A 24635-nucleotide genomic window follows, 5' to 3' on the forward strand; every position below is an offset into this window, starting at 1 on the left:
TGGAAAATTATATGGACAAACTAATGCTGCAAAATGGCTTCTTTGGGCATACCGAAGGCACCAAAAAAGTTTCAGTCGGATTAAAAAATACAAAAATTAAAATTTAAGAAAAAAGACCGATTTCGTAGAGAATTGCTCATATGAAAACCGAACTATGCGGGATTCATCCCTTTTTGTTGAAAAGTACACCATGTGCTTCCGAGTGCTGCGCATAATCAAACTTTTTTCAGTAAAATCGCTGTATCTCGCCAATAGTTCATTTTAGTTTGAGGTCTTCATTGATTATTATGTAAAATTGTCCGGGAAACACGATGGTGAATAAAATAAAACTAATAAAAATACAAGGATTTGGTCAAAACCGAATTTTACTACTTGAAACTTTAAAATATAATATAAGTGGGCATTTAAGGGGAATTCCTTGGACAATTTTCTATAAAAAGCAACCTGTAGAAAGTCTGTTGCTTAAGTATTTGCTATATTATGATTCAAAGAAAAAAAAGTTTTTTAGAAAATCGTCAAAAAAGAGTAGAGTAGATAGAGTAGATGGATAGATGGATAGATTTTATTAGGGATCCCATACAAATTGCACCTTCTTCGCCAGCTTGGTAGTTCAGGTTTTTCAAAAAATGCAAAGAAAGCTGTAAATATTTGCACAGTTTCAAATCAGAAAACCACTTAAGAAGGCACTTTCTGCGTTTAAAATGCACAAGTTCGAGGCTAGCTCAGAATCGACCAACTCCCAATGAACCAACACACTATTAGCATCATATTCTCGCTGATGATCTGCATTGACCGCCCCACACCATCACACACGGCGGCGGCCACTTGGCACTGGCTTGCACGCTGCTCAATGATGTCATCGGGTTAATATTTGATTTGATTACATCACTTTTGTTTGAGAATCGCGACGACCGACCGCTAGTAGGTGCCTTTATATAGAAGCAAATGTGTGTATACAACAGAAGAGAGATAGCGGTACACGACCTGACTGTGTGTGTGTGTGCACTTGTATGTGTCCGCAAGTCGGCGTCGATGATCTTTCCCTTCTGCCGGTGTTGGTAGCTTCGACTAACGCTTGCTTAGAAGAAGACGAGGACCAAAAGTCGAAAATACACGTACATGAACCATGCAGCTTGGATTTTGCCTTTTGGACTTGTTTCTGCTGATGCGGCGAAGAATGTCGCGTTTCCGCGGCGGCGGTGAAAGCGAAAGTCGTTCACGTGGCCTTTATTTTGCGCCTTTCGCCCGACGTCGTCGTCGTCGTCGTCGTGATGGACCTATACAGAGGTGTGGGTTGAGTACATCATCAGATAGGGCCACCACCGAAATAGATCAAAGCAAGCGCGAATGAAGCGTGCTCCAGTTTTTTTTTTCCGCGTGTGAAAATGTCTGCTAGAACTTCATATTCATGTAAGGGAGGTCCGTCGCCGTGCCATCCGAGCTTCGATGCTAGGAAGTGGACTCCTTCTCTGTCCAGACTTTTGAAAAACAACCCAACAGATGAAGTCATAGTTTCGAGTGCGTCGTCCAAACCTGTTCAACTCAGTATACTGTATATTTCATCGGAACGAACGTGTCAGCAGGGTCAACACTAAATAGACAATTGAAGCTCTCCCTCTCTGTCTGTGGTGGTACATCAAACCAACCGTAAATAAATTAACACGAACCGACCAGGAGAAGGGGGAGACCATGATCACAGCCATCAGCATAGATCGAAAACAATGTCCTCAACGCATGTTTAGTGGCTGTGACTAGAAAGGTCTAGTCGCGGAGTAGTTCTACTACTGTTGCTGATGATGACATGGAATTTTAATTGATTTTCTCTCTGTCTGCCTGTTGTGACTCTCTGCTGTAGGCTAATTCAATTTGTAGGTCATGTGCAGATGACGATGTAGATTATGGAAGGCCGATTCGTTTGTTCTTTTTTGTCTGTTTACTAAGTTTAACTCATTCTGCAAACATTGATCAGACAACGCAGATCGCGGATTACGATAGCGTTTCTTCAAAGTAGACGTGCTCAACGTGACGACCCATTCGTCAGGGAGTAAATCAAGCAACGATTACAAAATTACTACCGTCAACTTGACGATAGCAGCAAAGCTGACTTGGGAAGTAAATCAACCCGTCAACGTCACCAGTCTCGGCTCAACAACATCAGCTACTGCCAGAGAACGAGACCTGCCCGGTACGGTGCGGTGTACGACCGCCAGCTAACAATTTTGCACTCATTTTTGGTAAAAGAGGAAGTAATAACCAAGCCCCACAGCTCGTACGGCAGTGCAACTCGGGCTTTCTTCGCGACTACGGCACATCAACTCGACGTCAACGAACGACCCACGGGCCGGGAAGAGAAAGACTCGCAAGGAAAACAACAACAATCCCCGGTTAGGAAGGCGGGCGGTGGTGGTTGTGGGGAAGGAAAAACTGCTTTCAGCTAACGGATGTTTGTCAGTCAGTCTGTCAGCCGGGCAGTGGGGCCGCGGACTTGGCATTGAAGGTCTTACCTGAGCAAGAGAAGTTCAGCGTTAGAGATGCAAGTTTTGTTTGGGCTATTCAAATGCCTTACTTTTTGGTGGGGTACACACAGAGGAATCGCGGTTTAAATCGCACACGAAAGAGGTCACGAAAAGGGTGAACCAGAAAAACCTTAGGAAATCCGCTGAAGGCAAACGCAGTGTGGAAGAGAGTACAAAGAACAGAGTGGCGCAAAATACAAAGGGGGAAGAGGTAAAGAGAACCGCAGATGCGCAGAACTTCATGGCAGAGGGCAGAGTTTGGTATTAGCAAGGGTTGACTTAAGGGGAAGCCACACTTGGAACGGCGTGTTAATTGGACGAGTTTGGATGAAATGAAACACTTGCTTCAAACCTTTTTACGACGTTCAGTACTATTTTTGGTAGAAGTAATGAAGTTTATTCAACGGTTGACTAATCACCCCAGGGAGTCGTGTGTTTATCTCTACAAAAACCGCCCATAATCATAATACGGCGCGCATACCAACCGGCTTAGTGATAGTTTGTGATCGCGGGCTTAACTGGGGTCGTCCGCAGAGTTCCGACGACAACGACATCGGCGAACAAGTCATTACTCGACGCCGTCGCGTTGGCCGGGCGTATGTAAATTTCGGTGTGCCGCGCCTTATTATTAAAACTTGGTAGACAAAACTACGTGAAAGGTGCCCATTGTACACCACCTTGTTCTGAAGGGTTGGCTGAATCCAGGTTAAGGTGTTCTACACCAACCGAAGTTCAACGTGGCTGTTGTTAGATAACAGATAGTTTGTACTGTAGACAACGTCACAAGGTAGCCCAAAGCGATTCATCATAATCATCTGTTTTTGTGTGATCATCGCGACGACAACTGGCAGCGGAACTGTTACAATGTTGCCCTTGGCTAGTGCGCCCCATCTGGAAGAGTGAGCCCTCCTCCAAGGTGGAAACCGTTTCACACTTGAGCATGACACGACAAGTAGCGCGCAACGCGGTCATTTAGCCTAACGATACCTTTTTTCTTCGTTTTTTTCTCGCGATTGGGTCTGATAAACAGGGTAGGGGAAGTTGGGGCCCGTTCGAACCATATCAACCAATGTCCCCGTTTGCGAATGCCAATTTGAAGCTTCTTTGCGCACAATGTGCGAAATAAAAAGGCCGCAATGATAAGACACGGTGTGTGCTGGGTGTCTTCTGGAAATAGTTGCAGGTATAACTCACACTCGTTATCACCCGAGTGCGAGATAACGAAGCTACTGCCAAGAGCTGGGTGGCCGATACGAGAAGAAGAAATTGAGGTTTGCCGCGAGGTTTACCCTTTTATGTAGCGTGACAACTTGTGTAACCAAACTCGCTCTCTCTCTCTCTCTATTCGGTTTCTTTATAGCTGCTAAGTGTTTGATTATTTTTTCTAGAAATGGTGTAATAAAATTGCCTCCAGTTGTATTGTTTGCGATATTTTTCTTAAATGTTGTATTTTTATACAGACTAGGCGAAAAGTTAATAAAAAAAAATAATAGAAAAAAGTAAAATGAAAATAGTGCCAAATCCTCTCCAAGAAAAACAAAATATGATTTTTTGTATATATATATTGAATATTGATTTTTTGTATATATATATATATATATATATATATATATATATATATATATATATATATATATATTTGACCTATCAGTAACAGTAAAGAAACCAAGATTCGGACAAGAATATAAGTTAGAAAGACATCACAATGTCAACGGTCGCTACTTCCCACCCTAAAACCATAAAAATCTAAGATAAACATATCTGGGGACGTGCATGGAGAATTTCCCTTGTCCTCTTAAAAAGGCGTGCATCAACAATTTCTGTCTTACAAGTCCCGTGGTGTGCGTTTTCGTTTTCAAGAAATTCCCTACGAAATTGGCTGATTTCGTGTACTTTGTAGATTTTGATTTGTTATTTTCAGCTTACGACTCCCAATTTTTTTCATCTTTTTCATATTATGCAAAAACTCTGTGCTAGCTAATGCTAACTAGATAGGAATCCCAGCAAACCTTGTACAAGAAAGCACAAAGGCATCGAAATGTTGCCACCCCGTTATGATTTTTATAAATAGTGTTTATTTCGTTAAAAAATTAAAAAAAAACATTTTTTCACGGCTATTTTTAACGTATACACAAATTAGCAATCGAAAAAGACATTTTGAAAAATTTTGAATCTTAAAAAAATCTTTAAGAAATTTTCAGTACTTTGCGTAATATTGAATGATTGGCTCTTTTGAAATGTTAGTCTTGATAAAAAAAATTGAAAATTTTGTTTTCCAAAAGATCGGAAAATTTCACGAATTTTTCTATTTTAACATTGTAAATCGGACTAGGGGAACAACATCTAATTCCAGCGTGCCTCGAATGTTGGCAGGTCATAACTTTGACATTCAAATAAAGCTAATTAAAAGCGTTTTCAACTGAAATCGAGTGATAAATAGCTCAATAAGAAGTGAGCAAGCAAGTTTCTATCAAAAGTTGTGCAAAATTAGTTGTTTAAATAGTGAAAATTAGCAATTTGGATGGAGTTAGGAGCGAGTGCTTTACCTGCCAAACATACGAGAATTTCCCCTATTAGTTGCTGAGATATCGACATTAGAAAATGGTGGGTTGTTTGAGTGAGACTTAGAAAACATCTGTTTTTAAACCTTTGAGGCAATCCAGAAACCACGTGGACACTTTGGGGGGGGGAGGTATGTCGATTGTCCACGCTCCATACAAAAAAGTTTTCTTTTGTATGGACAATTGTCCACAAGGGAGGGGGGGGGGGGGTGAGATTTCCAAAAAAAGTGTCCACGTGATTTGTGGATGATCCCTTTGCAACTATGGGTCGTATCAACGAAGTTCAAAAAAGCAAAATATAGAGAATTTTCTCAGCTTTTCAAAAATATTTTTTTCAAAGGTAGGCAAACATGGGCACTAATTTAAAAAAATGAAAAACTGCGACTATTTTTAAAAAAATTACCTAAAAATGGTTATAACATGAAAACGGTGCACTTTATCAAAAATTCACTGAAGTACTTTTTGATTGCAAATTCAATTTTACATCAAATAATTAAGTTGAAAAAATTTTGCGACCAATTTTTCGAATTTTTGAAAACAATAGTATTGATTAAAATATTCATAACTCGGTCAAAGATTTTTTGCACAACCTGGAAATTTCTGAAAAGTTGGCATTTAATGTCCTCTAAAACATAAAAAAAAAATAAAAAATAAATAAAAATAGTGTTTTTTTGCAAATCAAGTTTTATTGACAAAAAGTGAAATAAAAAATCAACAAAAAAAATTTACCATGTAACTTTTTTTCAGTGTAGTCCATATCCATACCTACAACTTTGCCGAAAACACCAAATCGATCAAAAAATTCCTTCAAGAGATACAGATTTTTGAATATTCATACATAATTTTTGTATGGACAGCTGCCAAATTTGTATGAAAACTTATATGGACAAACTAATGATGCAAAATGGCTTCTTTGGGCATACCGAAGGCACCAAAAATGTTTGAGTCGGGTTAAAAAAAACAAAAAAAAATCTTTTGATTTGGCTCAAACTTTGTGAGGGCCTTCCCTATGACCAAATAAGCTATTTTGTGTCATTGGTTCACCCTTACAATTTTCCATACAATTTTGGCTGCTGTCCATAAAATTGTACGTAAATATTCAAACAGCTGTACTGCCCATGTTCGCATAAATGTCCCATATGCAAAAACAGCAAGCTGGGAAAAACGCATTTGAAGTTTGTCCCATACATAAGGCCACGTGTTAAAATTTCGCAAAAAACTGGATTTCCTCCTGATTTCTGGAACAAAGTACTGGATGTTGTAGGCTCTTTTGAAAGAGCACACAATTTTGAACCAAACCGAAATCGATGAAAATGCATATGGGACATTTATGCGATCAGGGGCAGTGTAGCTTTTGAGTGAATTTTCTGATCAATTTGGTGTCTTCTGCAATGTTGTAGGTATTGTTGAGGACTATTAAGAAAAAAATAGGTACACGGAAAAACAATTTGCCGATTTTTTAATAAACCTTTTTTTCACAAAAACTCAATTTCCCAAAATACGTATTTTTTATTTTCGAGATTTTTTGATATCTTTTAGGGGATAAAAACTCGCAACTTTTGAACTATAGTGAAGTATGGTAAAAAAATCTGCCACTGAGTTATGATTTTTTGAAAAAAAAATATTTTTGTAAAAAAGTCAAAACATCATGCAAAAACAAATTTGACTAAATTTTCTATGTAAAATTGAATTTGCAATCGAAAAGTACTTTACAGATTTTTTGATAAAAGGCTCTGTTTTCAAGATATAGACACCGAAAGTTTGATTTAAGCGAAATATTTGTGGTTTTTTGATTTTTAAAAATAGTGACCATAAGTGACCATTTCCAAAATATATTTTTTTGAAAATTTCAGAAAATTTGCTCTAAAATTGTCTAAGAGACATTGAAGATTGGACCTCGGGTTGCTGAGATAGAGCCGCTTTAAGAAAAAGAAATTCGAAAATTGAAGTTTTCTAAGTCTCACCAAAACAACCCACCATTTTCTAATGTCGATATCTCAGCAACTAATGATCCGATTTTCAATGTTAAAACATGAAACATTCGTGAAATTTTCCGATCTGATCAAAGTTGTAAATATTGTTGTATTTTTTGGTTTTTTGATTTTCGAGATTTTCTGATATGTTTTAGGGAACAAAAACCCGCAACATTTGAACCATAGAAAAGTATGGTCAAAAAATGTTCCGTCGTGTTATGAATTTGAAAAAAAAAAAGATTTTTGTAAAAAATCAAAACATCCTACAAAAACAAATTGACTTAATTTTTTTATGTAAAATTGAATTTGCAATCGAGAAGTACTTTACCGATTTTTTGGATAAATGGCTCCGTTTTCAAGATATAGCCACCGAAAGTATGATTTTAGCGAAATATTTGCAGTTTTATGATTTCTAAAAATAGTGACCATGAGTGGCCATTTCTGACTTTTTTTAAAGTTCAGAAAATTTGCTTTTATATTATCTGGTAGACATTGAAGATTGCCCTCTCGTTGCTGAGAAACAGCAATCAAGACTAGAATTTCAAAAGGGCCAAACATTCAATATTACGGCCTTTTGAAATGTTAGTCTCGATTAAAAAAAAAACAAAATATTGTAATACTATTCAATATTGTTTTGATTTGCACGATGAATTGACGAAACACAGGGTCTTTTCGAGCCAAACATTTCATTAGGGCACAAAACCAAAATGCTATCATTTGGGATTACAGTCCAGACTTGATTATCCGAAGGCCTGCTGAAAAATTTCACTTCGGATGATCGAAGTGATTTTGAATTTGTATATGTAAAACTATTGGGGTCGCAGAACTCGAATTTGATGTTAAAAATAAGAAAAGTAAATAGTGGAAACATTTTTTTCTATCATGATTCGATTATCCAAACTCGATCCCATCCCAGCGATATTGGCAACCAGAAGGTCGACAGTAGTTTCTTGTTGTCTCAGAATTGGCAAAATAGTTGACAGCTGTCAAAATGCTTATGCGCTCTTCCTAAATATTCCTTCAGATTTGCAGCATCCAGCCTTGAAAAGCTTGGCAGATTTCACAGGACTTTACTTGAATACTAAGAATTATTCTTCCTTAAAAAAAATAGAATTTTTACTGAAGTACTCAAACTTTTATGTAACAAGCAGATAGTATTGTACGATAGAAGAAAGTTATTTAAAAAAAATCTTCCTAAAACATCGGCGAGCAAAAACAACAACCTTCGTTAAGCAGTTCTGTTTACAACAAGAAAATGTTCCCATGTTCTCCCAAAAGCATTCACATGTTCCGCTCGCCACATTCTCTTTCACTTCAGTCTAAACAACATCCAGCCGCGGTTATTTTTTGCTCCAAATGCCCTTGAAAAGCGCCAAATTTTTCAAACGCTTCCACAGTCCACCGTTCCCAGCGCAAAAACACCCGCCAAAGATAAGATTAGACCACGACCGCATCGATGCGGCCGGTAACGGGGTTCCAGCGCGGCACATTTTGCACCGTCCATTTGCTTCACAGTCAAATTTTGACGACTTTGTGCCCGCGGGAGAACCGCAACTAATCAACACTCTTGGGAACCACGTGGGTGGGGTGGTGGGAAGGAAGGGGGAAATTCACACACACACCGGGGCACGATTTTTCCTCCCCGTTCCTCCTCCGGTGACGACGATTCCCCCTCCCTCAAGAATCTCCCCAAATCAACAGCAGCAGCAGCATCAGAAGCAGTTTGCTGCGCTGCGACTGCGATCATTTTAATATATTTATTTATAAAATTAGAAACACACGGCCGGCCGGCCAGCCGCGGCGACGGAGGGGAGCTGTGTTCCGTCCCAGGTCGTCGTCGGGGGGGATTCCGTCGAGGAAAGGCGGGGACAACGCCCAAAAAGAAAAAAAAATAAAGCACACCCGTAAAACATCCGTCAGGAATTCATTCGGGCTGGCAGATGATGCTGCACAGGGTGGCTACTTTAATTACGCTTTTCGAAATTTCCAGAAAATGCGTAGGTATTAGGGTGTTTCACCCAAAAAACCAAAATACTCAGAATCAGAAATGGAGTCAAATATCAGCGCATTTGGTTGAAAATTGGCTTGTCCCAAGTAGGTTGAAATTTGCACGGGAATTACCCCTTTCTAATTCTAACCTGATAAAAAGTTATAAATTAGCAGGCTCTCGTCTCAAATAAACGATTCTATGACAATTTCCGGAATTCCATTTCCCGGAATGGACGTTTTCCGGAATGGACATTTCCCGGAAAATGAGTTTTTTTTTATATTACCTGATGTGACAATGAATTGGTTTGACCTAGTCACATTTAAGGAACTTATTTGACTATATACTATACTATATTTTGACAACAATATGAATGATAAATACATGAATGATAAAAAAGAAAGTGAAATGTTCGGACACGAACAATAGAGCTATCTCAGTTATCTACGTGCACATGTATTGCGTGTTTGTACACGAAGGGTTTTTGGGTTAAAATTTGTACCCGCCAGCAAAAACAAATGGTAAGCTATCGTGCGTGAGATTGGGCTTAGAAGGCTCTATAAAAACAAGCGTTGACTATTGAACCAATACTTTATTAACCTCCACGAGATGTAACAATGTAGATCGACAGATATTAGACAAACACTAGATGTTTTTATCATTCTTTCAATGTGATGTTATGTAAGAATTTTTCCTTCTTTTGTTAATCAGTTGACTTTTGTGACTAAATTCTACCAAATTTTACCATAAAGCAGAATGATTATTTTAAAAGAAGGGAATTTTCCCTTCTTTTGTTAATTCTACTAAATTTTAACGACAAAAAAAGAACTCTGAACTATACTGCCGCTCAAAGCAAGTCCGTCCCATATGTAATTTCGTCAATTTTGAGGTAATGATGCAGTTTGGTTCGAAATCATGTGAACTATCAGAAAACCCAATAAAATTTAGTACTTTGTTCCAGAAAACCATAGAAAATAAACTTTTTCGTGAAATTCTAACACGTAACCTTATGGGCGGGACAAATTTGACTTGCGTTTTTCTCGGTTTGCTGTTTTTACATATGGGACAGACTCGTTTAGAGCGGCAGTATACAGAAGAATGTTTATTTTTAAAGAAGGGAAAACCTCTAGAAAACAAAAAGCTTTCATAAGATCAAAGTATAGTGTGTATTTTCTTGAGGTTTTCCCTTCTTTAAAAATACACGATCTTTCATCAATGTGATGGGATTACGCGTAAGAGATTTCCCTTCATGTGTTTATCAGTTAACTATTGCACTAATTGTACCAAATTTTACTATAAAGCAGAATGATTATTCTCAAAGAAGGGAAAACCTCAAGAAAAAAAAGCTTTTCAGAAAATCAAGTAGAACGTGTACTTTCATGAGGTTTTCCCTACTATAAAAATAAACATTCTGCTTAATAATAAAATTTGGTAGAATTTAGTCACAAAAGTCAACTGATTAACACAAGAAGGGAAATCTCTTGCACGAAATCCCATCACATTGATGAAAAATCGTTCATTTTCAAAGAAGGGAAAACCTCAAGAAAACACACATTATACTTTGATCTTCTGAAAGCTTTTTATTTTCTAGAAGTTTTCCCTTCTTTAAAAATAAACATTCTTCTGTATAGTTCAGAGTTCTTTTTTTCGCTAAAATTTAGTAGAAATAACAAAAGAAGGGAAAATTCCTATATGAAATCTCATTACTTTGATGAAAGATCGTGTATTTTAAAGAAGGGAAAATCTCAAGAAAGTACGCAGAAAGTACATTGATTTTCTGAAAAGCTTTTTATTTTCTTGAGGTTTCCCTTCTTTGAAAATAAACATTCTGCCTTATAATAAAATTTGGTAGAATTTAGTCACAAAAGTCAACTGATTAACAAAAGAAGGGAAAATTCTTACATAACATAACATTGAAAGAATGTTAAAAAAATCTGGTGTTTGTCTAATATCTATCAATTTTTTTTTGCTGAAATTCGGTAAAGTTTTACCTAATTTTCATCTACTGAAATTTCAGTAAACGATACAGCAATTTAGATTTTACTGAATTCTCAGTTAACAGTTAATATTTGTCACTTTGCCAGATGATTTACTGAAGTTTCAGTAAAAAGGTTGTCAAAACAAGGAATGTCAAATATGTGTGACAGATCATTTGCTGAAGATTCAGCAATCGTTGCTGATATTTCAGTTATCAAAATTTGATTTTGCTTGTCATTGAAAACGTTTCCAGTACTGTTATTTATACATTTATTTCATCAATCGCCCAAACCTAAAAAAAAAAACAGGTGGTTAGCATCGCGGCATTGGTTATTCACATTTTTTTACATTGGTTTCTAAAGATCACAATACAAAATAAAAAAAAACTCAACATGTTTGATTGAAAAAGGATTTTCTCTCGGCAGCATCCAAACAATAAGTCATAAGTAACATTTCAGTTTGACAGATATGCAGTAACTGATTTTTCAGCAATGTTTTTGTTCATTACCGAATTTCAGCAAAAGTGATGATTACTGAATCGCATTCAGTTAATTATTTTACTGAAATGGCAATCCAAAACTTGCTGACTAGGTCATACCAACGGGGTACAAACCTAATAATTCTTAACCACAAGTAAGCGAGTAGGCAAGATTCCATTCATTGTCAAATCAGGTAATTAAAAAAAAACTTTTTTCCGGGCAGTGTTGGAATTCGAGCGAGAAGAAGGAAAGCATTTCTCGCTCGCGAACGAGAGAGAGAACTTGTAGTACTTTTCTCTTCTCGCTCGCGCTCGCATTTTCGTTCGCGTTCTCGTTCTCGCCACGAGCGCTCGCGAGCGCCTCGTCCTAGCCGTTCGTCCCAAGCTGTTGCAATTTCTTTATCAGGCTTATTAATGCGAACCAGGCGATGGTATATAGGTGTAACTTCAATCGCTGTGTTGTTTTTTGTTCGTTTCTAACACGTTCAACTTCTCGCGAACGGGCAATTCTCGCTCGCGAGCGGAGGAGAGCACGGGCAATCGGTGAGTTTCTCTCAGCAGCTCGAGACTCGTGGCGAGAACTCGAGAGAAACGAATTTTTCTCGCGAGAGCGCGAAAATACCAACACTGTTTCCGGGAATTGTCCATTCCGGGAAACGTCCATTCCGGGAAATTTCATTCCGGATAACGTCCATTCCGGATAGTGTCCATTCCGGATAACGTCCATTCCGGAAAACGTCCATTCCGGATAATGTCCATTCCGGAAAACGTCCATTCCGGGAAATGGAATTCCGGAAATTGTCATAGAATCCCCCTCTTACATGACGTGAACTGTCACTCGAGCAAAAGGGATAGACTGTTTGTTTACAAACGCAGATTCGCCCTATTGAACTGTTACTACGGATTTATTTATAGTCCGAAATTTACCAACACATTCAAATTATGTTTACGTTGCAGCTGCGGGTTTGTTTGCATCCGATTTGCTATCTCGTTCTAGCAAAAATGTTGCTGTCAGGCGACTTCTAGCTGGTTGTTTTTGACTGATGACCGCCTGATATGTCAGCCAACATATTTCGCAGGACTGTGACAGCTCGAGCTCGCTCATTGTTTGCATCAGGAGACTCTGTGACGAGTAGTTTATAATTTTTGGGACTGTCAGGCAAAAAAAACAGTGTTAAATCCTTCGATTTTTTGTTTTGCTTTTTAAAATAAATTACTGCCATTATTTATGTACTTTGTCTCTTGGGCAGCTGGATAGCTGAAAAATTTGAGAAAAAATAGTTTCCGATACAAAGCGGATCCGTCAATTCCAATGGAACGAATCCGAATTCGCTTTTTGGAACGACTGACAGCTGTCAAAAGCCACGCGTCGAATTATGTTGCTATTTGAACAGGTCTAGTGCTGTTTAACAGGTTTTCTGGTTTCTCTGCAATGATTTTTTTTACATTGCCGAATTCCAGCATAAGTTATGATTACTAATTTGGATTCAGGTTTTTTTTATATATATTTTGCTGAAATAGTAATCCAAAATTTGGTGTGAGGATTGTGGGTTGTCAAAATGGGGAAATTGGAAAAAAGTGTGTTTTTAAAGCAAGAATTACTTTACATTTGTGTGGGAACCATCTTTAAAAACGAAGTCACGAAATTCGTAAAAAAAAAACTGAAATGCAAATAACTTATTAGTGATTTCCCTTTCCAGCAAGTTTATTCCTTAGAATAGTGACATTTGCTCATTTTTTCTTTGGAATGCACTAAAAATAGAGACAAGTTTTAAAATCATTCCATCTTGAACCGGTTCTTTAAAATGATCGGAATTTCAAAAGGAACCGTGGCTCTTTTTTGTAAGCCATGGTTCGTTCGCTCTTTTTAGTGAACCGGCTCATTGAGCAAGCCGTGAATCGTGGTGTAGGGATAAGCGTGATTGCCTCTCGCCCAGTCGGCCTGGGTTCGATCCCAGACGGTCCCGGTGACATTTTTCGAGACGAGATTTGTCTGATCACGCCTTCCGTCGGACGGGGAAGTAAATGTTGGCCCCGGACTAACGCCAAGGCTCATTGAGCGGTTCGCTCTTTTTTGCCCACCTCTACTGGATAATAATGATTCGTTGAAATGAAGTTTGAATTAGAAATAATTTTGAATAACTGAGCAAAACAACAGATTGACGAGGCAGACAACCAAGAAAATTGGATTTGTTAAATATTTAGATTCAAAAATAAACACTGCAAAAAAGTGATAAAACCAAACCGTTTGTATTTACGTTATACTTTTTATTTTGCTAAAAAATCTTGATTCTATCAATGTTACCCCAGCTGTCAATCTCACAGCAATTAACGATAATTTAAATGAACTCACTTAATCCAAAATCATTTTTTAAATATGTGTCTAAGACACATTCCGCCGTGACGTTGCAACGCTTTGACTTTTCTTTTTTCAGTATTTCGGCTGTAACTCAAAAATTACATTGAAAAGGTACATATTACAGATTCGGAAAGTACATTAAATTTCCTATAAGAAACAATGTTGAAACATTATTTTAAGCGAATATTCTATTTTTGAGAGGGGGATATGTAGCGTGACGTTGCAACGCGTGACTTTTTCTCAATCCTGACCCAATTCACGTTAAACGGCAAATTTGGAGTTCTTCTTCCATTTTTAGTGTAAAATTGGCCAACAAATCGAATGCAATCATTAGTTTTTCGAAAAAATTAAACCTCGATTTTTGAAGACCACATACATTTCGTGACGTTGCAACGCTCTGTTTTTGAAAACAGGGTTTTTCGTTGCGTTGCAACGTCACGAAATTATAGTTTCAAAATAAATCATAGTTTTTGTTAGACTGAACAACTGTAGGTTAAGATTTGATTATAAGACATTAATAGACAGTACAAGGACATGTGAATTGATTGGCCTGCCCATGTTAGACCCCCCCCCCCTCCCTCCCCCTATTCTGCTTTCACAGTTGCAGTACGATTTACGAAGTTTTCCAAATGGTTTTTAAAATATTTTTTTTGTATTATTCCATTATCACGGAGGAAACTCCCCCCCCCCCCTCTCCCGTCCTCTATCCATGTAACGGGACGTCCATGCATTACGTAACGGCGTAATATCAAGGGGGAGGGAGGAGGGTTCGAGGATTTATACAAAAAAAGTGTATCGGAAATGTATGTCCAGGGGGTGGAGGGGGTCTAAAAATATAAATGTTTTGTTACGTAATGCAAGAACGCTCCCTTAATATTTTAATGGTTTTGGCCAACTTACAAAACACGTGGAAGTTTTAGAAGGGAGGTGAGGAGCTTCAAGTTTTCAGGAGGGCTTATTTTAAAATTATAATTAAAGTGCCCATATCGTTTGCTCATGGCCCCTAAGGGGTGATCTGCAAACAACGTAACTTAATTTGTTGACTTTTGTGCTTTTTAAATTAAATTTGAGGAAAAAATATAACTGTTTAACTGCGCAACATAACATTTTTAATTGTGAACAACAAAACGTTGCATACAACTTATTTAAGTAAGGGTTCGTCCAACAACAGAGTGACAAAAGTTTGTGAAAAAAAAGCAATCGAATCACGTGATTTTTATTGTTTAATGAATTTCACTGTAATTTGACTTACATAAGGGTGTGGGATAAAAAAAAAATCATTGCGTTGTATTAGAATGAACCCTCACGTAAATCAGTTTATCATAAAGGGGCCATCCAGTTACCACGTGATTACTTTTTTGAAAGTTTTAGAATTTTTCCCCCTTGTGAACATCGGTCTATTTTGATTTGTTCAACAAGTTTCATAAAATACTTTTTTTTCGAGATGCATCAAACTTAAATGACGGAATTTGTGAATGACCCATGTACAATTCTTCTGTAAATATGCTCGGAAACATTATATAACAAATATATAATATTTAGTACCCTTTTATCTTCAACAAACAACTACGCATACACCTTTTTTGCCATGTGACCAATATGATTTAAAATTTCGTGACGTTGCAACGCAAACTTAAACCTGTTGTAACTTTGGATCTAGACAACCAATTAAGTCGCTCTAGATTGCATTTGAAAGCTCTTTCCAAGTACAAAGAGCATCCGAAATATCAAAATGATTGAATGTTTAGTTTTTTGTTGACATTAACAGATGTCCCTTTTTCGTGACGTTGCAACGCAATAAAATGGTAAACTTACACTAGTTTGAAAACCCATGACATTTCCGTTTTTTTTTTTTTTTTTTTTTAAATTTATATTTATTCAAATTTTTTTCTCCATGTACATTCATTTAGTTAAAATATTATTGAGTGTCCAATCACAAACGATGACTTTTCACCTCAATTTTAAATACTAGCAACTTTCATTTATTCATGAAATATTGTAGCTTTCGCTATTCAGTGATTTCAAATGTAGGAGGTCATGTACATGTACAAAAGGGAAAAGGGATACCTTAAAACTAACTTATAAACTATATAATGAGCGGATCAATGCAGCTGAAGACTGCAATGATTTTTGTCGAAATGCATCAATTATCTTATTGGACATAACATCCAAAGTGTCAACTTCGGCTAATTGATGAAGTTCACTGGTGCTGAACCAGGGAGGAAGTTTCAGAATCATTTTCAGAATTTTGTTCTGAATCCTCTGAAGTTTTTTCTTCCTGGTTAAGCAACAGCTTGTCCAGATCGGCACAGCATAAAGCATGGCAGGTCTGAAAATTTGTTTATAAATTAACAGTTTATTCTTGAGACAAAGTCTAGAATTCCTGTTTATAAGTGGATACAAACATTTAATATATTTGTTACATTTAACCTGGATACTTTCAATGTGATCCTTGTAAGTAAGGTTTTTGTCAAAACCAAGTCCAAGATATTTCACTTGATCCTCCCACTTTAAATTTACCTCATTCATCTTTATAATGTGATGACTTTTTGGTTTAAGAAAATCAGCCCTTGGTTTGTGAGGGAAAATAATAAGTTGAGTTTTTGCAGCATTTGGAGTAATTTTCCATTCTTTCAAATAAGAATTGAAAATATCCAAGCTTTTTTGTAATCTTCTTGTGATGACACGAAGGCTTCTGCCTTTGGCGGAGATGCTTGTGTCATCAGCAAAAAGTGATTTCTGACATCCTGGGGGCAAATCAGGCAAGTCAGAAGTAAAAATATTGTATAAAATTGGACCCAAAATGCTTCCTTGAGGGACGCCAGCACGTACAGGTAGTTGATCAGATTTGCTATTCTGATAACATACCTGCAGAGTACGATCCGTCAAATAATTTTGAATAATTTTCACGATATAAATCGGAAAATTAAACCTTTTCAATTTCGCAATCAAACCTTTATGCCAAACACTGTCAAATGCTTTTTCTATGTCTAGAAGAGCAGCGCCAGTAGAATAGCCCTCAGATTTGTTGCTTCGAATTAAATTTGAAACTCTCAACAACTGATGAGTAGTTGAATGCCCAAGGCGAAATCCAAACTGCTCATCAGCGAAAATTGAATTTTCATTTATGTGCGTCATCATTCTATTAAGAAATATTCTTTCGAATAATTTACTAATAGATGAAAGCAAACTAATGGGCCGATAGCTTGAGGCTTCAGCAGGATTTTTATCCGGTTTCAAAATCGGAATTACTTTGGCAGTTTTCCAACTACTGGGAAAATATGCCAAATCAAAACATTTGTTGAAAATTTTGACCAAGCAACTTAAAGTTGCTTCTGGTAATTTTTTAATTAAAATGTAAAAAATGCCATCCTCACCAGGGGCTTTCATATTTTTAAATTTTTTGATAATAGTTTTTATTTCATTCAGATCCGTATTAAAAACTTCATCTGATGAAAATTCTTGTTCAACAACATTCTGAAATTCTATTGAAATTTGATTTTCAATAGGACTCAAAACATTCAAGTTGAAATTATGAGCACTCTCAAACTGCTGAGCAAGTTTTTGAGCTTTTTCCCCATTAGTTAATAGAATATTATCACCATCTTTTAAAGAAGGGATGGGTTTTTGAGGTTTCTTAAGAACCTTTGAAAGTTTCCAAAAAGGTTTGGAATAAGGTTTAATTTGTTCGACATCTCTTGCGAACTTTTCATTTCGCAGGAGAGTGAATCTGTGGTCAATAACCTTTTGCAAATCTTTTTGAATTCGCTTCAGTGCAGGATCACGAGAACGTTGATACTGTCTTCGGCGAACATTTTTCAGACGAATCAGAAGCTGAAGATCGTCATCAATAATGGGAGAATCAAATTTGACTTGGACTTTAGGAATAGCAATATTCCTAGCATCCAAAATTGCATTAGTTAAAGATTCCAAGGCTGAATCAATATCAGCTTTGGTTTCTAAAACAAAATCATGATCATGACATTTCCGTTAAGTACAACTAAAAACCTACAAAATGCAATCAGAAGAATATTTTTTGGATTTTATTTCGCTGAAAACCAGGAGTTTTTAGAAAAATGTTTTAAAAAGATGATTTTATCACGAATTGATGCATAACCTAACCAACTTGTACAAAATGATATTCAAATGATCAATTAATGAAAACCATGATTTTTGAAGCTTCAAGTAGTCTAGAATCGAGGAAAAATATCCAAATAGCTCATACACGCTTTTCAAAATTTCATCCTAAAGTGTACATTGCCGGAGAATGTGTCCTAAGAATTTCAAAAAAATATGAAAATAAATGCGGAAAAATGGCCGGGTCTTAAATTTCACATTTCAGATACAGAAAAAAATCTGTTTGGATTCAGATTCAGCAAAAAAACTGTACTTTGATAAAAAAAAATCTTAATCTTTTTTTAATGCTTTTATCAGAATTTTTCGTTAAAGATTTCTCAAATCAAACAGCCACCATGCTGCTGCATTTTTCCGTGCTTCTCCCGTGTTGAGTCCGCACGGCTGAAAGAAAATTTTGATTTTCCTCCCTGCTCCTCCTCCCACCAGTTGTTGAAGATGGCCATCTTGTCCACCGGCAGTGGGAGGGGTTTTCCACCCGGATCATTCTTTTCCAACCAGAATCCAACAACAACAAAAACACCAAAACATTCCCACTCTTATTGGAAATCGATTTGCGCAAAATATTCGTCTGTTTTCGCTCCTCTTTCTTTCCTAATTTGCCAGCGACATTTTGGATTTTCCTCCTTCTTCTGGGTGGTGACGGCGACGTCGGCGGCGGCCGGCTTTTCCACCCTGTCCTCCTCCCCCTTTTGGCGTTTTGCTGCCGCATCGATTTTGACGACGACACTCACCCATTTTGGCCTTGCCGCTGGCACTGCTGCTACTACTGATGCTTATGCTGGCCACGGTGGCTGTCTTGGCTGGCTCGCTGGGGCAATCCACGGAATCTCTGGTTCCCGTTATTCCGGCTTCGCCCGGAAGTTTCTCGTTAGCCTGTGTGCTGTCAAATTGATTTTTCTTCTTCGCCTTTCCTCACTTTTTTCGCAACGCCTGCCACGACTTTTTTTTGGGTGGCCTCTCTGCACCCCACTCACTCTCAATCACACGAATTTTTCCAACCTTTTCACGGCTCAAATTTCGACAAAATCACTCAAAACTGCCCGGCCATCGCCCTCCCCGCGAAGGTAACTTGACCGCAATCCGGAACGGCAGCACCGGAAACTGGAACGAACCACTTTTTCACACTCACACGCACAATTTTGGTGGCCCTTTCTTTTCTTTTTTTCACCCCTTTTTCCCAGAACCGATGCCGACGAAACGACCGCGACGGAGAAAACCTCAAAACTGACTGCTGCTGGCAAAGTGCAAAGTTTTCGAGCGGAGCGTGCGGGAACTGTCTAGGGTAGGTTGTGAAAATGGCTTAAAATATGGGAAATACTGAAAACAACAGATTTTATCAAAAAAGTAGTCAAAACTAGAATGAAAACAAATTTTCATAAAAAATAATAAGCAACATTAGTCAAATTCAAATATTAGTCTAGACGATGACAGCAAACGTGTGACGTTTGGCATATTCCCATGACACGAACCTGCGCAGCGTAGCGTAATATTTGCATGAGCCCCGTTGTGTTCAGTGTTTAGGGCGTCTCCACTTCGGGGAAGCAAAATCACTTTTTAGTTCGACTTTTGGACAAACTTTTATGTTTTATTATGAAAGTCACTTTTTACACGGCGCTCACGTACACTATCAAAACAAACGTTCAGTAGTGTGTGTGAACTCCGTGTAAAAGGGGTGTCAAACTAAAAAGTGACCCCGTTCGTTTGACAACAGTTGGTGTCAAACCATCGGGGTTTGAGTGTATTATAATTATTTATTTCAATTAAATGCGACTGAAAATCACAAACGTTTAAATAATTATGTACCGTCATCAGGGGTAACATTGGATCTGGGGGGTGAAATTGGGTCATATAAAAATGCTGACATTTGTATGACCAGATCTCATAAATTGTGAAATTAAAAAAATAATCTTTTAGGTTTGATATATCAGAAACTTGAAAAATTCTACCATTTAAAATTAATAATCTTAGGATTAAAAGACTATAAACAGTTCGTACTCGGACCTCCAAAGTGCTCGTCGAAATTTCACTCTTGATAATCGAAATACGAAATTTGTATCGTTCTCAAAATAGAAATTTCTTTCTTGAAATATGACTCCAAAAATGCTCTAAAGTAACCTGAGTTTCTGTAATTTAAGATGGCAGCATTTATGAATTAAAGGAATAAGAATTTAAGAATGAGAGGAATGACAAATTTAAGAATTTACCATGGTGCAACTTAATAATTCGAAAATTTAACAATATAATAATTTTAAAAAATTCCTATTTTAGAATTTGAATATTTGGGAATCTAAGAATTTAGTAATTTCAGAATTTGAGGATTTAGCTATTTAGGAATATATGAATTGAATTCATACGGAGAACTTTTCTTCAAATATAAATAAATTTCGGTTCGAAACAAACTACTTTGCCGTTAGTTCCAGCGTCAAAATAAATTAATTTGATCTAACCAAAAAGAACCATTAAAATCTACTGATAAACAATACCGGTTGCGGCAGTCATTTTCCGTGATTTCAAACGCAGCATCGTTTAAACTGATGATTTCTTTGTTTATTTAATTTTAAAAGCTGATGATCGAGAGTACAAATTTGTAGAAACAATCGACAAAATGAGTTACTTTTGAAGGATGCGTTTCGACGGTAACATTTCAAAAGGCATCATGTACATTTTTACACTTTATGGGTTATTGTATATTCTGAAAGTACTTCTAATAAGCTACCTCTCCACCAAAAATGAGCAAAAGTTACTTCAGTAAAGTCTGTTTAATCATGATTTTAAATAAAGTAACATAAACAAAATCTCTGCCATCAGCAGTCTCTGTTTATATAGCCCTGTTAACCTGTCAAACAAAAGGCTACATAAACCTCGTGACGAAAAAAAAGCAACATGAAAAAAGCGCCATGTACATTCGGCGAAGAAAAACGAATCATAACAAAGCGCCCCCCTCAGTGACAGCAGGGTGATATCGACGTTGGTGATTTCAAAAGAAGTTATGTTTGTTTTTCTCAAATAAAATTACGGAAATAGCGTTTTATTGAATATGGATGATCAAGTATCAACAAAAGCAATGTTTTTCATCGTTTGTTATCATTAGAACATCTTATTTAGCTTTTATATAAAAATGGTAATTAAAAATGGATGCTCAACATTCAAATGCGTTTTTCTCAAAACGCATGGTTTGTACATGATGCTTTTTGAAATGTTGGCATCGGTTTGATTGTTTTGGGTTGGCTTTTTTTCGGATGTTTATTAAAACAATTCAGTTTGGAATTATTCAGCTTGGATATGACCACATCGTTCGAGTAGGATTTCGCGGCACAAAACAGTCTGGTGACCTCCTCCAGGAACTGAAAAATCAGTAACTGCATATCTTCAAACTGAAATGTCACTTCTGACTTATTGTTTGGATGCTGCCCAGTGAAAGTCCTCTTTCAAATGCATTGCTTTTAAAATTTTGTATTGTGATCTTTAGAAACAAAGGTAACAAAAATGTTAATAACAAATGCCTCGTTGCTAACCACCTGTTTTTTAGGTTTGGACGATTGATGAAATAAATGAACAGTATTTTAAATGACGAGCAAAATCAAATTTTGATAACTGAAATACCAGCAATGATTGCTGAATATTCAGCAAATGATCTGTCAAACTGCCAAAAGAAATTTGCTGAATTTTCAGCAAAATAATTTGACGTTTCTTTTGCTGAAATTTCAGTTGATTTGGCAACCATTTTACTGAAATAACCGGAAATTTCAGTAAATCATCTGTCAAAGTGACAAATATCAGATAACTGAGAATTCAGTAAAATTTAAATTACTGAATCGTTTACTGAAATTTCAGTAGATGAAAATTCAGTAAAACTTTACTGAATTTTCAGCAAATGATCTGTCAAACTGCCAAAAGAAATTTGCTGAATTTTCAGCAAAATAATTTTACGTTTCTTTCTGAAATAACCGGAACGTTTCTGAAATAACCGGAAATTTCAGTAAATCATCTGTCAAATTGACAAATATCAGATAACTGAGAATTCGATAAAATTTAAATTACTGAATCGTTTACTGAAATTTCAGTAGATGAAAATTCAGTAAAACTTTACTGAATTTCAGCAAAAAAGATTGATGTATAGGATGAAACTCTTTGAATTATATTAAATCTTATAAAACGAAAAGCGAATCTCTATAAAATGCAAAGGAGAATTGCGTGTATTTCCAAGTGTATTTCCATATATAAAGCAATAAATAGCAAAGTGGGAAGTGAGCAAGTAAGGTTCTATCAAATAAAAATTGTTTAAATAGTGGGAATTTGCAAGTTGGACTGAATCAGAAGTGGGACCTTAACCTGAAAATTATACAAGAACTTGAACTTTTTGATATGTAAAAATCAAAAGTTAAAAACTAGAAACTAATCTAAAACTAAAAACTCAAGCAAAACAATGGAAATGGGCCGAAGCCGAAGTGTAAACAAAGAGTCTGTCCTGCTTACGTCAGTGGATGTTTACCTTAGTAACGAGCAGGACAGACTCTTTGTTTACACTTCGGCTTCGGCCCATTTACATTGTTTTGCTTGAACTAAAAACTAAAAACTAAAAACTAAAAACTAAAAACTAAAAACTAAAAACTAAAAACTAAAAACTAAAAACTAAAAACTAAAAACTAAAAACTAAAAACTAAAAACTAAAAACTAAAAACTAAAAACTAAAAACTAAAAACTAAAAACTAAAAACTAAAAACTAAAAACAAAAAACTAAAAACTAAAAACTAAAAACTAAAAACTAAAAACTAAAAACTAAAAACTAAAAACTAAAACTAAAAACTAAAAACTAAAAACTAAAAACTAAAAACTAAAAACTAAAAACTAAAAACTAAAAACTAAAAACTAAAAACTAAAAACTAAAAACTAAAAACTAAAAACTAAAAACTAAAAACTAAAAACTAAAAACTAATAAATTAAAAGCTCTTGAAATTTTTTAATACTAAATTTTGCGTTACGTAATGAAAGCAAACTCCCTTTGCATTATTCCCGTGTTGTGCGGATTGCCTACTTGCGGGCAGTTTTTCGCGCGTGCTTTTCGGTTTGACCGCGCGGCAGCGCTTCAGTTTCCGGGCAAAAAATAAGAACAAAAACACACCGAAGACGAAGAAGTTTGCCTAGCGGCTGTCAGACCCACCGCGAACGAGTCTTTTCCATCTTGTCAGCCAACGCAAGTAGGTGAGTTGTGATCTGCTGCTCGAAGGGAAAACTTGAATTTTCTGCTGAAAAGTTGAAAGTTTTTGGAAGTTTTTAGTTTCAAACGATGGTGCAAGTGACTGGTTGCTGGAGTTTAGTGGAAGTTTTGCGAATTAGTGATGAAGTGAGTTTAATTTTGGGAAAAAGTTTTTGTCTCCCCGCTTCGGCAACGTGTTTTCCCTCGACGCCATCTTTGATCCCTTCGAAGCATTTTGTGTTGTGTGACGTTTTGCGGTTCTAATTTAGATATTTTTATCTGATTTTTCCAGAAAACTTGAGTCACCATGGCCGATTCTTCGTCCCACCTGAACTGGCTGATCATCCGCGATCACAACGCGTTCCTGCTGAAGCGCCGGAACATCCGCAAGCCATTCAGCACGGTAAGTTCGCCCTGCGAGATTTGTTTACCTTTTTGAACAGCCCATGCGGTTGGCCATTTCCGGCGCGTGCTACGGAGGCGTGGAACCTATCATGATGATACCTTTTACCACCAAGATCGCTGAACACGGTGCCCCTTTCGGGGGTGGCCGATTTTGTTGATACCATTTGCTACTTCTGATGTTGTTCCACGTGCCCGTCGGCAAGGTTTTCCGGCACCGGAAATGCCATGTTCTGTTTTGTTTCGATTGTTTTTCTTTCTTTTTTATCCACGCCGATAACAGCCTTTTCCTCATTTCTCATCAGAACACGCACACTTCTTTATAGGAGCCAAACAATCTGACCAACCTGAGCTCGTTCCGTTACAGCGGACTGGTCCACAAGAAGTCGCTCGGAATCGTGCCTGCGGATAAGGGCATCTCCGTCGTCTACAAGCGGCCAAAGTACCAGGTGAGTTATCGTTTCGTTCCCCCCTCTGTTTAACGATTTTGGCATTTTTACGTGAGGAAAACGGTTAACTGAAAGTCTTGTGAATTGACTACGTCCACTACCCAATACTGATACGATGCCAAAATCCGTCCAAACCGTCCCCTCTTCTCCGTCCGTAACCGCTTAAAATTCTAACCAAAACACCCCGCTCTCCCTCGTTTTGCAGACCAAGCCGGCCAAGGCCACCGTGAAGGTGACGCTGAAGCACAAGCCACGCCGCGCCCTCAAGAAGCTGAAGAACATCATCAACGGCAACCGGTACCGGCGGGACCTGCGCCAGGCTGCCCTGCGCCGTGCCAGCGCCCTGCTGCGTGCCCAGCGCCCCGCTGCCGGAGCGGCCCCCGCCGCCAAGAAGGGAGCCAAGCCCGCGGCCGCCACCGCTGCTGCTGCCGGTGCCGCCGCGCCCAAGAAGGCCGAATAAGATGTGTCTGTATTTGGATGAGGGGAGTGAAATGTGTAGCACCCGAAATAACAGCTTCGACCCCGGGTGTACGGCGAAACCTCTGTGAGGAAATGGTTTAAAACATGATAAATATACAAAAGTAATCTAAAACGGTAAA

General features: G+C 37.3%; 2 protein-coding genes across 9 annotated transcripts in view; one reads left to right on the plus strand and one right to left on the minus strand.

Annotated features, from left to right (window-relative positions):
• Positions 1-19224, minus strand: part of LOC120422914 (actin-binding LIM protein 1) — a 64651-nt gene extending 45427 nt beyond the window's left edge. For 3 of the 5 annotated variants that reach the window (XM_052710461.1, XM_052710459.1, XM_052710463.1), the window contains exon 1: positions 18720-19224. In XM_052710461.1, coding sequence (XP_052566421.1) covers positions 18720-18723 — 4 coding nt within the window. In that variant the 5' untranslated portion in view covers positions 18724-19224. The remainder of the gene's footprint in view (positions 1-18719) is intronic. The other 2 variants (XM_052710462.1, XM_052710460.1) reach the window with 1 other exon arrangement.
• The window catches only part of LOC120412866 (60S ribosomal protein L28), a 510937-nt gene extending 486302 nt beyond the window's left edge, over positions 1-24635 (plus strand). The window contains exons 1-4 of one of the 4 annotated variants that reach the window (XM_039573491.1): positions 23138-23186; positions 23478-23588; positions 23914-24036; positions 24242-24635. In XM_039573491.1, the coding sequence (XP_039429425.1) occupies positions 23493-23588; positions 23914-24036; positions 24242-24496 (474 nt within the window). In that variant the 5' untranslated portion in view covers positions 23138-23186; positions 23478-23492 and the 3' untranslated portion in view covers positions 24497-24635. Of the gene's footprint in view, positions 1-23137; positions 23191-23270; positions 23333-23477; positions 23589-23913; positions 24037-24241 lie in introns of those variants that run through there. The other 3 variants (XM_039573490.2, XM_039573493.1, XM_052710467.1) reach the window with 3 other exon arrangements.

This window comes from Culex pipiens, chromosome 3 (genome assembly GCF_016801865.2).
Source record: "Culex pipiens pallens isolate TS chromosome 3, TS_CPP_V2, whole genome shotgun sequence".
Taxonomy (NCBI): domain Eukaryota; kingdom Metazoa; phylum Arthropoda; class Insecta; order Diptera; family Culicidae; genus Culex; species Culex pipiens.